Source organism: Protopterus annectens, chromosome 10.part0 (assembly GCF_019279795.1).
Source record: "Protopterus annectens isolate FY-2018-M chromosome 10.part0, PAN1.0, whole genome shotgun sequence".
NCBI lineage: Eukaryota > Metazoa > Chordata > Ceratodontiformes > Protopteridae > Protopterus > Protopterus annectens.
Window position 1 is genome coordinate 143,209,250 of NC_056744.1, and position 13,717 is coordinate 143,222,966.

At 36.5% G+C, this 13,717-nt stretch overlaps 1 protein-coding gene across 1 annotated transcript in view; it reads right to left on the reverse strand.

Annotated features, from left to right (window-relative positions):
• Positions 1 to 13,717, reverse strand: part of RGS9 (regulator of G protein signaling 9) — a 1,872,571-nt gene that overhangs the window by 219,904 nt on the left and 1,638,950 nt on the right. The window contains exon 12 of the mRNA XM_044085112.1: positions 6,954 to 7,067. Coding sequence (XP_043941047.1) covers positions 6,954 to 7,067 — 114 coding nt within the window. The remainder of the gene's footprint in view (positions 1 to 6,953; positions 7,068 to 13,717) is intronic.

Here is a 13,717-nt window from a genome sequence, read left to right on the forward strand (position 1 = left end):
CTCGTATATTGCTTGTGTGATTTTTCTCACAGAAGCTGATTTAAGTTCTCTTTGAATGTTGTGGTTACTGCTTATTCTTTTCCTTTAGAATTTTTTATTACTTTGCAGCCGAATATGGATTCCTTAAATGAGCAGGCCATTAATGATGTGCTAAAGCACAAATATCTTGTACAGTGTAATAAATGTCATGCATATTTAAAGGTAACACCTGATAACACTGGTGATCTGTGTTCCTCGTGTAAAAAGTTGGATGGTTTGCTTACCATTATTAGAAGTAAATCTAGACTTACTGATGACGATAGCACTTGTGCTATTGGCATAGGTTGGAGAACTGCTGTTACATACATTAATGAATGTACTGATGAGATAAATAATGTTAGGCAAAAAGCAAATAGAACACATTTTAGGAAATGACACGTCTGTTGTCTGTAAAGATCATTGCCCATGAAACAAGACATTCATTCCCTATGAAATAAGATGACGCCCATGACAACTTTGGAATTCTGGATGCAAGTATCCAGCATGCTGAGGATTCAGTGTTTAGATGGAAATGAGAAACAATAACAGAAAGGAAGAAGTTCACTACAAATAAGAAAGAAAGAAAAATAAAATGATAAATGTCTGTAAAATAATGTGAATATGTACTAAAAAGCACAGTGCTTTGTTATGTAACACACAGATGCAGGGAATGATAACATTTTTCTATCAGAAAACATTCAGTCTACAGAAAAATGCATCATCTTTCCAAAAGAGAATGTAGAAAAAAGAGGCAAGGGGCAGGTGAAAAGGAAAAACTAAAAACTGAATGTGGCAGGATTGAAGAACATTACTGTAAGAACAAAAGAAGAGAAAGACAGAATGTTGACTACATGGCTTAAGTGGTGGATGACAAAACCAGATGGATGAGAATTGTATGCTTGCAAATGTAATACCCAATGAAAACAGTGGTACTGATAAAACTAATGGTTATGAAGATCATTCCTTTGTAACATTGATGCTTTGCCAGAGATGGTCTTCATCTATCACCCTGGGATTTCAGCTACTGGCTAAGGCTCTTGCCACCTCCATAGTGCCTTTTTTAGGCAGTATCTCAAAGACAAATTTACTGATGTAAAAACTCCATCTAAAAATAACTTCAAGGTTATGCTGCTAAATGCTAGGAGTCTTAAAATGAAACTACACTCACTGGAAGTAGTCCTCACCTTGGAAGACTTAGACATTTGTGCAGTCACAGAAACCTGGTTCAAAGCTGTGGAGAGCACCCCAACCATACAGTGCTACACCTCCTTCCACACATTCAGACCACAAACCGAAGATGTGAAAACTAAAGGAGGTGGTGTATCAATATTCATTAAACATAAATACACCTTCAGATCGGTTAAAAAGTATGATTTCCTGGAGATACTTCAGGTGCAGTTAACTGTTGGTAGGACACCTATTCAAATCATTGCCAGTTACAGGACCCCATCCATAAATCAGGACACCCACTCTGCCTATTTGGATCTACTTGAGTCTATCAAGATACATCCAAATACCCTGGTTTTGGGTGACTTTAACTACCCATCCATTCACTGGGTAAATTACTCATGCTCTAAACCGACTTTGTTAACTCAAATGCACTGGACTAGCTGGTTGACACCCCCACAAAGAGTGCCAATATCCCAGATCTGGTGCTTACAAATATGGGATACCACTGCAGCACCCCCACTATGAGGTCTTCCTGAGTGAGATCTGACCACAAAACAGTCTCATTCGAAGTAACTATCACACCTGACCCCCCCCCCCCAGTACCAACTAAAATAAAAAACTTCATCAAAGCAGATTATAACCTCATACGGGATGGTATAAATAGCTTTAATGCACCTCCCCCCTCAGATGGAACTGGCAACTAAGGAGAGACCTACACCAATGCTTTATACAAACACCTGTATAACTGCACTGACTCAGCTATACCTGATAGGACCAAAACAAGCTCCTCAAGGAAGAGCAAACCTGCCTGATGGACAACTGCCATTAGCAGGCTTTACTATAAGAGGAAGAAATTGCTGTCTAAGAGTAAGAGGGAGTGAGCCCTAAACTGGAAACACTTCCTCCTCAGCTTAAACAAGCAAATATGACTTCTTGCAGAGTCCTCCAAAGCAAACTATGAATCCAAGTTAGTTTCCTCAATTAAGGACAACCATAAGGCATTCTTTAGTTACATCCATAACCTAAAAGTAAAGGCCCGGATTTTTGCCAAACTCATTGTTAATGATATCACATATACTGAGCCTGTGGACATAGCTAACCGTTTAGCCGACAGGTTCTGTGAAAACATCACTCCCCTGTCCTCAACACACGTACCCCATGGCATCCCTACCACCTGTCCTCTACCTTGTATCTCTAAACGGCAGGTCATAAATGCCCTCTCTAAGGCCAAAAATACAGAAACTATGGGACCTGATAACATACCAGGTTGCATCCTACATGGGCTCAAAAAGAATTAGCAACACTATTCAGTACTCTTTTTAATCATAGTATAAGCTCCGGCTTCATCCCAGTAGAACAGAAAATGGCCACTGTTACCCCTTTCACAAAGGAGGTATTTCCACTGACCCCAGGAAATATAGACCTATTAGCCTGATTAGCCTTATCTGCAAGGCCATGGAACAAATCATCATGGACCTTATCAACAAAGATATAGGTAATCCTGAAACACTTGACCCTACTCAGTTTGGATATGTCAAAGAAAGATCATGCCTGTTAAACCTGGTGGACTTATTTGAGACAGTAACCAAGGCTCTGTATGAGGGGAAATCTGTGCATATGGCTTACCTAGACTTAGCCAAGGCTTTTGACACTATCCCCCACTCAGGCATTATTGACAAACTCACCCAGCTAGATATCAACCCTTATATCATTAGATGGGTCACTAAATGGCTTACTGATAGAATCCATATGGTCAAAATAGGGGAATGCATTTCCAACAGCATACCTGTAACCAGTGGTGTTCCACATGGATCAGTCCTGGGACCTCTACTGCTTGGAATCTATTTCTCTGAAGTACAAGCTAAAACTAAAGGTCTGTGGCTGACAAAGTTTGCTGATGACTGCAAACTAGGAGTAGTCACAGAATCTCCAAACAATGTTAACATCCTACATGAGGGTCTTACACAAACAAATGATTGGTGCCAAAGTCATGGCCTTAAACCCAATGCAAAAAAAATGTATTATCATCCCTTTCAGCAAGTGAGATGTTCTTGCTAACTACATCAGTAACAACACCTTAACTATGCACTCAATGGTAAGAGACCTCAGCACACAGGTTGACAGCAAGCTTACCTTTGATCACCATGTCTCCACAGTGGAAAGAAGGGCATTCTATATTGCTCATCTCATAAGTAAGGGTATTGCATCCAGTAAAAAAAGAAGTTATAATCTCTCTGTACTTTTCACTCATTAGGCCAGTAATTGAGTACAACGGCCCTTTTGGTATGTATCTTTCCAAGCACCTGCAGCAATTGGAGAGACTACAAAGGTTCCTCACAAGGAAAATTCAAGGTCTTCAGCATCTGTTCTATATGGATCATCTGAAATCACTGTCACTTTATTCTGTTTCATACAAACTACTCAGAGGCGATCTATGCCTTGCATATAAGGCAATCTTTGACCCTGCTTTATTAGAAATGCTGCATATCTGCAAGTCAAATGGTACATGGGTTACTCACTCTAAAGACCTTAACCTGGTATGTGAGATTAATAGAACCTGGTGGAGGGACAGATTTGTCTCTCAGAGGTTACCACATCTTTGGAATGGACTCCCACTTCATGTCAAACAGAGTACCTCATTAGCCCTCTTCAAACACAGTCTGAATAAGTGGATCGGTAACCATGAATTCACCCCAGGATTTCAACGTGTGTCCCTCTTGGACAGGGGCAATTGGTGCTGATCATGTAAATAAGGGTAGAACTTGGCGAGGCTTGTAAGGGCCCTAGGGCCATTAGCCTAGTAACTTCCTATGACCCTATGAATTCATAGAGCAGATATTACTGTATTAGAAGTTGAAGATTCTTCATATCTGGTCAGAAAAGATGTTCATGCAATTGGAGAGTCTATTATTAGCAGAACTAATAATTACATTTGCAGAGAAGATCGAAGATGTGAGACAAGCCTTGGAATGCCTAAATATAAGGAAGTGCGGATCTGTTTTCATTCATATTGGTAAAAAAGGATCTCATCTGCAAGGAGACTCTGACTGTTAGTAGGGAACTTACAGACCTCTTAAATACTATAGCTTGTACTGGTGTTAGGACTTATTTTTCACAAATCACATATGGAAAGGATAGTCAGGTCACCATGAATGAAAAGATTTTTGGGGGTAAATACCTGCATGGGAAAACTATCCCATTTCAAAAAAATGGACAATATTTGACAAACATTAGGCAGGGTTTTTACCAGGTTGAAAATTTAACAGTTCACAGATAGCAACATTTGATTCATCTCTGATGGTTGCTAATACTAGGAGCATTAATAATAAAGTTTTTTATTGGACAATTTACTATATTTCCACAAGATTGACACTGTCATTTTTTTGTGAAACATGGTTAAATAACAATGACTGGAAACCAGTTCTGTCAGGGTATAAATGTTTTTACTGTAGCAGACATTCTAACAAAAAAAATCATGTGGAGGTGTTATAATAGAGATTAAATATAGTTATGAGACCTGTGATTATTACATGTTCAGTGATAACACCAATACTGTAGACTGTGTAATTGTGACAATAAAGACAAAACTGGACATGTAACAATTGTTGGAGTGTATAGACTATCAAAGTCAGGTACCCACGGTAGTGATGCTGCGGTAGCATTGCCGCCTCACAGCAAGACGATGTCCCGTTCGACTCTCAGCTAGAGCGTCTTCTGTGTGGAGGTATACGTGAATGGGCATGCCTTCGTTGAAAGTTGTGTGTCAGGGCTGGTAACTCAGCACGTAAAAATCCACTACCAAACATTAGCGGACCAGAGTTCTGCTGTGGTGACCCCTAAACGGGATAAGCCGAAAGACACAACATAGACTATCAAAGTCAAATGCTGATAACCTAGAGGAATTCATACATTTCTTGCATGAAACACAGAAGGGAAAATAATATTAGCTGGGGACTTAAATTTACCAGAAACAGACTGGAATAAAATTGATTCAATAACATTAGTAAGGAAATTATTCACAATGTATGTTCAGGAACAACAATTCCTTCAGATTGTTAAAAAACCTACCAGGGAACGGAACATACTAGGCATTGTTTGTGTTCCTAAAGAAATTACTGTGATCATGGGGTTATAAAGGTTAATTTGTTGCTAGATAATTCTGCCAAACTGAAAGCTAAGCCAATGTATAGAAGATTAATTACAAGTTATATGGAAGCAAAACAGTCACTATGTAAAACTAACTGGAGTGAGGTGTTCAGAGGAAAAACTGCAGATGAAATGTGGAAAATTTGGAAAAAGAAATTTTTTGAGTGCAAAAAAATAAAAAAAATGTTTAACATCAGGATCTAGGAATACAGTGTCAGGGGGATATATTTCCATAGGAACAAGATACCTGAATTAAGGTGAGAGACAGAAAAATAGAAGAAATTGAAGACATGTCGCACAACAACTTTGAAAACAGAAATAAACAAGCTGCACAAACAAGTTAAGCATAGTGTGAGATAAGATCAAGAAAAATTTGAAGAAAATGCATGTAAAGATATTGAGCATAACAGGAAACTTTTTATAGATACATAAGATATGGAAGGCGTAAAGACATACAAATTAATAAACTGTGTGTAGATTCTAAAATTTATTCTCAGACACAACAAATTATAGATATATTTACAAAAATGTTATGCAAAATAGTTTGGCTTACAAAGTTATCTTAGTGACATCCAGGTAGCTGCAGAAACTGGAAACAAATTAGATTATATTGAAAAAACTGCACAGAGTGGATCCACATAAAGCACAGGGAGGAAACAGAATTAGTAATAATGACCTGAGAATACTTCAGCAAGAACTTACAGTACCATTATACCTGTTATTTACTAGGTCATATAAATATGGGGAGATTCCTCAAGAGTGGAGACATGCACTTATTAAACCTGTCTTTAAGGGAAAGGCAAGTAGGACAAAGCCAGAACCATACAGACCCTTAAGTCTACTTTTATGTTGTGGAAAAAAAATGGACAATATTTATAGAACATCATATATCAGCAAGCGCATGTTGAAAATAGATATATTACTACTTGTAACATGATGTTCTATAACAATATAACAACTATGAATGAAAAATTGTGCTGTGATGTAATTTATATAGATTTAATTCATCATTTGACAGGGTCATACACAAAACAGTGATCAATAAATTAGAGCAACTAGGTACTGATGTACTATTGATAAGATGGATAGCTGAATGGCTTACAAAAAGGACATGTCAAGAATCATACAGCAATTGGACAGGACATGTGAAATTCTTGGTTACAGTTAAGGTGTCCCACAGGGCTCTGTCCTAGTCCCTTACTTGTTTAGATTGTATCTCTCAGACTTAACTTTTTTATCTGAGGTGTTCTACAGTCTATATGCAGATGACCTGAAATTGGGTAAACTAATTGCATGTGTTACAGATAAGGCATGTTTGCAAAATAACCTCAGTAAATTGGCCATTTGGTAATGGGAGCATAATATGCTAATATTTATGTCTGCATTATTTAACCTGAAATGAAGGAAAACTGGAAAACCATGTTATAATTTCAGTAAGAAATGTAGTGCAATGTATACTGTTCAGCTGGATCATGACATAGGTAAATAAAATATTCATTTTTGCCTCAGACTTCACTGTCTTGTGTGAATTGCTACTATATGTCAGCATTCATTTTATCCTGCCTTCCTGATTAATTACTAGCATCATATGAAGACAAGATTTCAAAGGAAGTACTTACAGTGGTGCGTTAATCTCCCAGAACATGGTATCGTCAGTAATCCAAGGGTTGCTAGGGAGACAGCCTGACATGATAGGGTCATGAGTGTAATACTGTTCACAGAACTTGACAACACTAAACAGAAATGAGAAAAGAGAATAAAAACACAAATTTATTTAGTAAGGAAGTAGAGCATCTCTTTCAATGACAAATATGTGAAATGTGATAACTCAGTATGAAAAAAAATTCCCCTCTTGAATCAATTGTTTTTGGTGGTGAATAAACTGTAATATAAGATGAAAGAACATAGAATGAGGAATACTTTAAAATGCAGGAAACTTCTCTGTAATAGTTAAGGTAAGACTGCAAGACATAGATATTTCCATGAGTTATGTACCCCCTAATAAACGCACCTTAATATAAATCCAAGTAAATTCAGTGTTTGCTTTCTAAAATATAATGATGGTAAGAAAAAAAGTACGGCATGGAAATTACCTTCCCTACCTGCAGAAGAAAAGTGGTTTCACTGACAATTTTATATTTACTGAGTACCATCTCATAATCTTAGCCATGCTTGGAAATTCTCTAACAGTGCTGTCATGACCTACGATAGCAGACACTTCACTTGTTTCATTTTAAAGGGACTTTGTATCATTAAAATAAATCATAAAGGAGTATAACTAGGGAGTCAGAAAGGAAGACAAAGTTAAAGTAAATATTTGTAGCTCACATAAAACTCATTAAATAAATTAGCTTTCAAATTACTTTGCAAACATATTTCAATTGAATTCACTAAGTCATATTATAAATGTGTCTGATGGCTATTTCTGATGGGGAGAGGGAAACATTTGGAAAGCCCAAGTCAGAACTAATATTAATAATGCTTAATATTCTGACAGTAATTAAAACTACTAATGTGCAAAAAATGTCCTAAACATAGTGCTGATAATCTTAAATTGATTTATTTTTGCAAAGCCACTCCTTTGAATTATCCTTTTTTTCTGAGTCTACAGCTAGGCCTAATTTGGGGCAGGGGTCTCTATCTGGAGAATTACATATAACCTCAACTACTATCAGAAGACAGTGTTCACACTTCAGTAAGCTGGTTTCCCCTACCAGTTTTAAGAAATTGTCTCACAAGCGCTTACAAGTACATTGCAAAGTAATAGTTGGCATATGGTTATTGGAGATAGAATATGAGCCACTGAACATTATCAAATGTTTTGTTATTTTAAAATGTTTAACTAAAGACCCTGATAAAATCTTTCATTGTAGCTTTAACATTTTTATAAGACAGTAGAGAAATAAAAATGCATTTCAATCACCAGAATGGTATCAGGCATATCTTTAGCTTAAGGGCTTTGAATATGAAGATATCTTGGAAGTTTTTCTGTCACAGGAAACAACCTATGTAGGAATGTCCAGGAAAATATACTCCAAAAAGTGGAGGGTGGGGCTTGGAAATTTTTTTTGTTTGTTTTTTTATAGGATCATTTTGAGTATTGTGTAAGAGAAATTTGTTGAAACAGCCAGTTATCACAGTTGTATCCACTGTACAGAATGAGCTCTCATAATAAATGAATAAATTAAATGTTAATGACAAATATGATCTGTAAGAAAACAATCTGTTCTATATTTGAATCATACAATTTAAGATTTGAGGGAGTTTTACATGACCCATGCATGTTGCTGTAGCTATTGATAATGGATCCGGTATGTACCTTATACCTTGTATTTTTGGGTGACCCATGCATGTTGATGCAGCTATTGATAATGGATCCAGTATGTATCTTATACCTTGTATTTTTGGCCAGAGTAAAGAAACTCATTTAAGTATTTTGATTCACACAAACCTCCTAGGATTTTAAGCCTTTGACTTCCCAGATAATAAAGTTGAAGATTAAGTGTCAGGTATGAAGCCAGTAGACATTTAATGTTTGAAGCAATTGGTCAGAATATATTAAGTTTGTAAACTACTAGTAAAAATATAATAATAATGCAGTTATTGTCATTACTAATATTATTATTATTATTATTATTATTATTATTATTATGATTGTCAAGTTAATGTTAATAATGGAATATTGTATAAAGATCTAGAACTGTAATGCACTAGGTTGTGTGGCATTACTGATGTTAAAGTTAGACTCTAAAGATTAACAAGCCAAAATGGAGTATGAAGGTTTCCAGTCAGCAATATAATTTAGGTAATCTCCAACAGAAAATAAGTTTATTTCTAAAGCATAAAGGGAAGTATGACAGAGTCCTCTTTTTTAAACTGCCTCCTGAGATAAATCCAAAGAAGTGCTTCTTAAATTATATGCTAGCAACTCTGCTGCCAAGGCAAATAGGAAGGGTCACATCAGTATGACTGATCTCTCATATAAACTGCCTTAATTTTACCACTACTAAGGCGACTTTGCTGATATTCCATAATATGTTTGGGAACTGCACAAGAAATGCAGCTGCTCCAGCATATAAATTATTATTGTAATTTATCAAAGCACTATTTAGCAACCAGTGACAACATCAAAGCTGTGATCCTTAATTGAATTACTTTTGCAGTTTCCAAAAGAGCCTTCTATATGGCATTAAAAATAGTTCTCCTCAGTGATGATAGGACACCCACTTTGATGCACATAAGGTTGCTTCTATCCATGGTCTTACAAGACTTAAGACAGGGCTATCATTCTTGCATACATTGTGTGAGAAGGTTATGCTGTCTATTCCTTAGGAACACTGGAACGGGCATCTCACATTAGATCAAATGAGTTTGGAGGTCACTTGAAACAACCTAGGAAATAATGCTTGATTGAATAGCAATGTGGCATTAGTAAGGTTTCTCCTACCTCAGTGTAGTCATGGATGGATAAGAGCCCTCTTTTCTGTGTTGCAAAACATATAACACTGATAGTCTTCCAGAACAAGTTCAGAAAGTTCTCGTACAGTACTACAAAGCTAAAGCATATTGGTGAGGACAGTATAAAGGGGGTTACTTTTCAAAAATAATAATAATAGTACATTATGGATTAATGATGTCATAACAGAACAAACAGCTGTACTCAGCTGATAAAAAAGTTGGCACACAAGTCAGAGAAATTGCTGAGGAGACATTCTGCAAGGCAGTTGTAAAGCTCTATGACAGGCAGCTCTAAAAATATCTTTGAGATGTTGTTTAGCAAGGTAGTTGATAAACTAACAATGCAACTCTAAAGTTACAACCTGCAACTTGTAATCCCAGTGCTCAAATATATGTATATTTCACAGGCTGTGGAAAGGTAGACTGAAAAGAAGGAACAAGGATAAAGTGTACTAGTATTATTTTAGGTCTTGCTAGCTAAAGTTTTATGGTACTTATGCCTGCAGTCATAACTGAGGATAAACAAAAAGATGAGTACAATTATATTGACTAATGCAGAGAAAAGGCAAGCAAAGCAGATAAAGAGTGCAGATGAATGGGAAGGATATGGCACAGGAGTGGTTATACTGAAGATAGTTCTAGTGTCCACTACAGACACTGTTAATTTGGATGTCAAGGTATGTACCATGGCATCCCACATACTGTAAGAAAGACAACATACTGACTATGTTTTGTTTTGTTTTGTTTTTTTTTACCAGAAGAGACATGTGAGGTAGTAATGTATAAGGGACTTCATGATTTCTTTCAGGCAGCTAAAAGTAGCTATTCTTTCTTTGCTAGCTCCATGGAGGGATTTGACCCTAACAATGTAGGGTATGGTCTTATTTTGTAATGTAAAACCTTATACATTTATTTAAGTATATTATTAGTCCTGGAAATATAGAGGCATTGCAATCAGAGGTGAGATGAGGCAATGAGATACTGGGTTAAAGTGACTAGAGGAGTACCTGAGCAGGCCAGAGATAAGGTGAGATGATGTAAGGCATTGCAGCTGAATTAACAGGGTAAAAGTCCATACATCTGCAAGACTTCTTGGAAAGATATTCCTGGGAGAGAGATGGAAAAAGCATCCATGTTGTACCACATTGAGGCCTCTAGGAAGGACAGCACAAACTGAACAAGCAATATGCCGGGCATTACAGGACAAATAAAGACAGACTGAAAATTGAGTGATAACAATGGCAATACTATATTTTGAGTGCAAATCTTTCAATGTAATAAACAGTACATTATGACTGATGTGGATGGGGTATGTGGCACAATGACTGCTTTTTGCCTTTCATCCCTGGTTCTTCAATTCATTTTCTACTTGGCGGACCTTTCACATGGAACCTACACATCATCCTTGTGTCCACAGGGATTTTCACTTAGTTCTTCCACTTTCTTTTGTGTCTGGGTAGTATGGATAGTTTTGCAGCCAGTAGTTTTAACTTAATTTCAGAATCTTCTAGGATTTGAGAGTATGCTTGCTTATTTTATTTATTTATTTATTTTATGTATTTGACATTTGTTAACCGGGATGGTCCAACTGGGTATAACACTTTTTCAGTGGAGGCCCGGGGAGAAAACCTCCACAAAAACAACAGTAAGAATTAAATGAGACAGTACAAGACAAATATTTACAAGAAATTTAACAATATCAGCAGTAATAATGATAATATAACTATAAGAAAAGAGTAAGACAATAGATGGAAAAGATAATAGAGAAACAAAAGGAAGGCTACAGGAAGAAAGCAGAGCTGGAGTAAGGGAGGAGTTCAAGTAGAATGATTACAGAGACAAGACCAGGTACTATTTAGTATTTATTTATTATTATTTATTTATTTTATTTTGCTTGATAAAACATGGATTTTTTATGGTGATGGTTTTCTTGGTTTCATAGTGTAAAATATCTGTACAGCTGTCTCATATTAGTGCAATTATTTTTTCCTAGAAGCCCCATGTGGTGCCTCTGTTGTAAAATCTGTAGTCTTTTGTTATCCTTGGTTCACTCTGGAAGTTATGCATGCCAGCAAAGATATGAACATGTTTGCTTTCTTAAGTTGATGAGGATATTTGTAAGGAATTTCTAAGCATCATCACGGGATCTTCCTCTGTAGAAGATGGACCAGTCTGTGTTATTAAGACTATTAAAATGCATAGATACATATCTTTTGTTTTATTTCTGTTGGTGTATTGGACTGCTGGTGACTTAAGTCCTTTGGGGGAATATTGAACGCTTGTTTGATGGCAATGTGTAGGTATTACTGCATTTATTAAAATGGCAGTGCAAAAACATAATAAGATAAGGCTGAGTCATACAAAGGCATGTAACATAAATCTCAGGCATAATGAGGGATGAAGGCAAAATGGGAACTGTTTTATTAAATGGTATATTCAAGAAAATGGTACCAGTTTCTACAGAAATGTGTGGACTATAAATATGCAAACTTAAAACCACTGCAAAGCTAATGAATGAACAATCCCACAGTCTTATAGGTACTTCTTTGCTAGGTACAGTGCTGTCTTCAGCAAACACTTACTATGTGTCAGTTGAGAACAATGAAGAATTTGCAATAAATTATTTTTTTGAAATAAACCCACTGGTTAGTAACTGATACCGCCTTTCATTTTTTTGTCCAGGCAGCCCTTAGCTATGGATAAAAAATTAAAAAGATCTCATTAGCTCTTTCTATCTGCTGACTAAATTAATATGTAAATGAGTGTACTTCAAAGTCTCCATGATTATATTTATTATATTTGTTATATTCTCATATGGAAGATGTGTGTGTGTGTGTGTGTGTGTGTGTGTGTGTGTGTGTGTGTGTGTGTGTGTGTGTGTGTGTGTGTGTGTGTGTGTGTGTGCGTGCATGTGTGTTTCATTTTGTCACGCAGCAATTCAGTGAACTACAACTAAGTTATAACAATCTATTGGATCACAAATGATTACAACTTTCACTTGAGCACTAAAATGGGTCCAGAAAGTGTGAGTGTGTTGGGGTAGACACACCAAGAGTCTATACGCAATTCTTGTGATTTCAATTTATGAGCCAAAATCGACTAAATAATAATTATTACACCACTCATTGATTTACTGTCAGTCAACAAGCTAAGCAGATCAAAGTACAGTCAATAAAACAATAAGCTGACCTACTACATAGACAGAGAGCTAGAGAGTTGCATTAAATACAGAAAGAGTAGGAAAGAAGGTGAATGTGTCTGCATATTCTAACACAGGACTGTTACAACATTTCCTCAGATAAAAATGCCCCTACCAAATACAATGTAAAACATTTGTCTATTTATATACTCTCTGCCCATTTTATATGAAGTTCAGCTATCCCTTGTCTATTTCACCAAATGTATTTGCATTTTGGTCCTTCCCTGTTGTATAGAGGGATAAAGCTCTGACTAAACCTCATATCACCAGAGTTTGGTTAGTGACTTATGTCCCTGAAATGACCAGGTGGGCAGAATTGGTGTGAGTGTCCAATGCATGCTAACACATTACTGAAGGTGGGAGATGGCTAGATCTGCTGCAATGCTGACCCCCATTGGCATAATGAGGTACTGCAGCATGAAGCTTCCAGTAGAGTAGATTGTATCTCAGAGTGGGCTTAATATAGTGATACCCTTTATGACAAAGACACATTTTGGAGATATGTTTGCCATAGTTGACATTTAATTCTAGGCTGCGTAATATTGGCTGGCTTTTCTAATCTGATTGCTATTTAAATACTGTGCTACCCTTTATCTAGTTTTTAGCATCTGATGAAGCAATGCTTCCAGTCTTATCACATTTACAATCTTTTAACAAGCACTTCTTGATGTTTCCAGAACCAGGTTGCATTTTTGTCATTTGATACTGACTAAGAAGAGTGTTTAC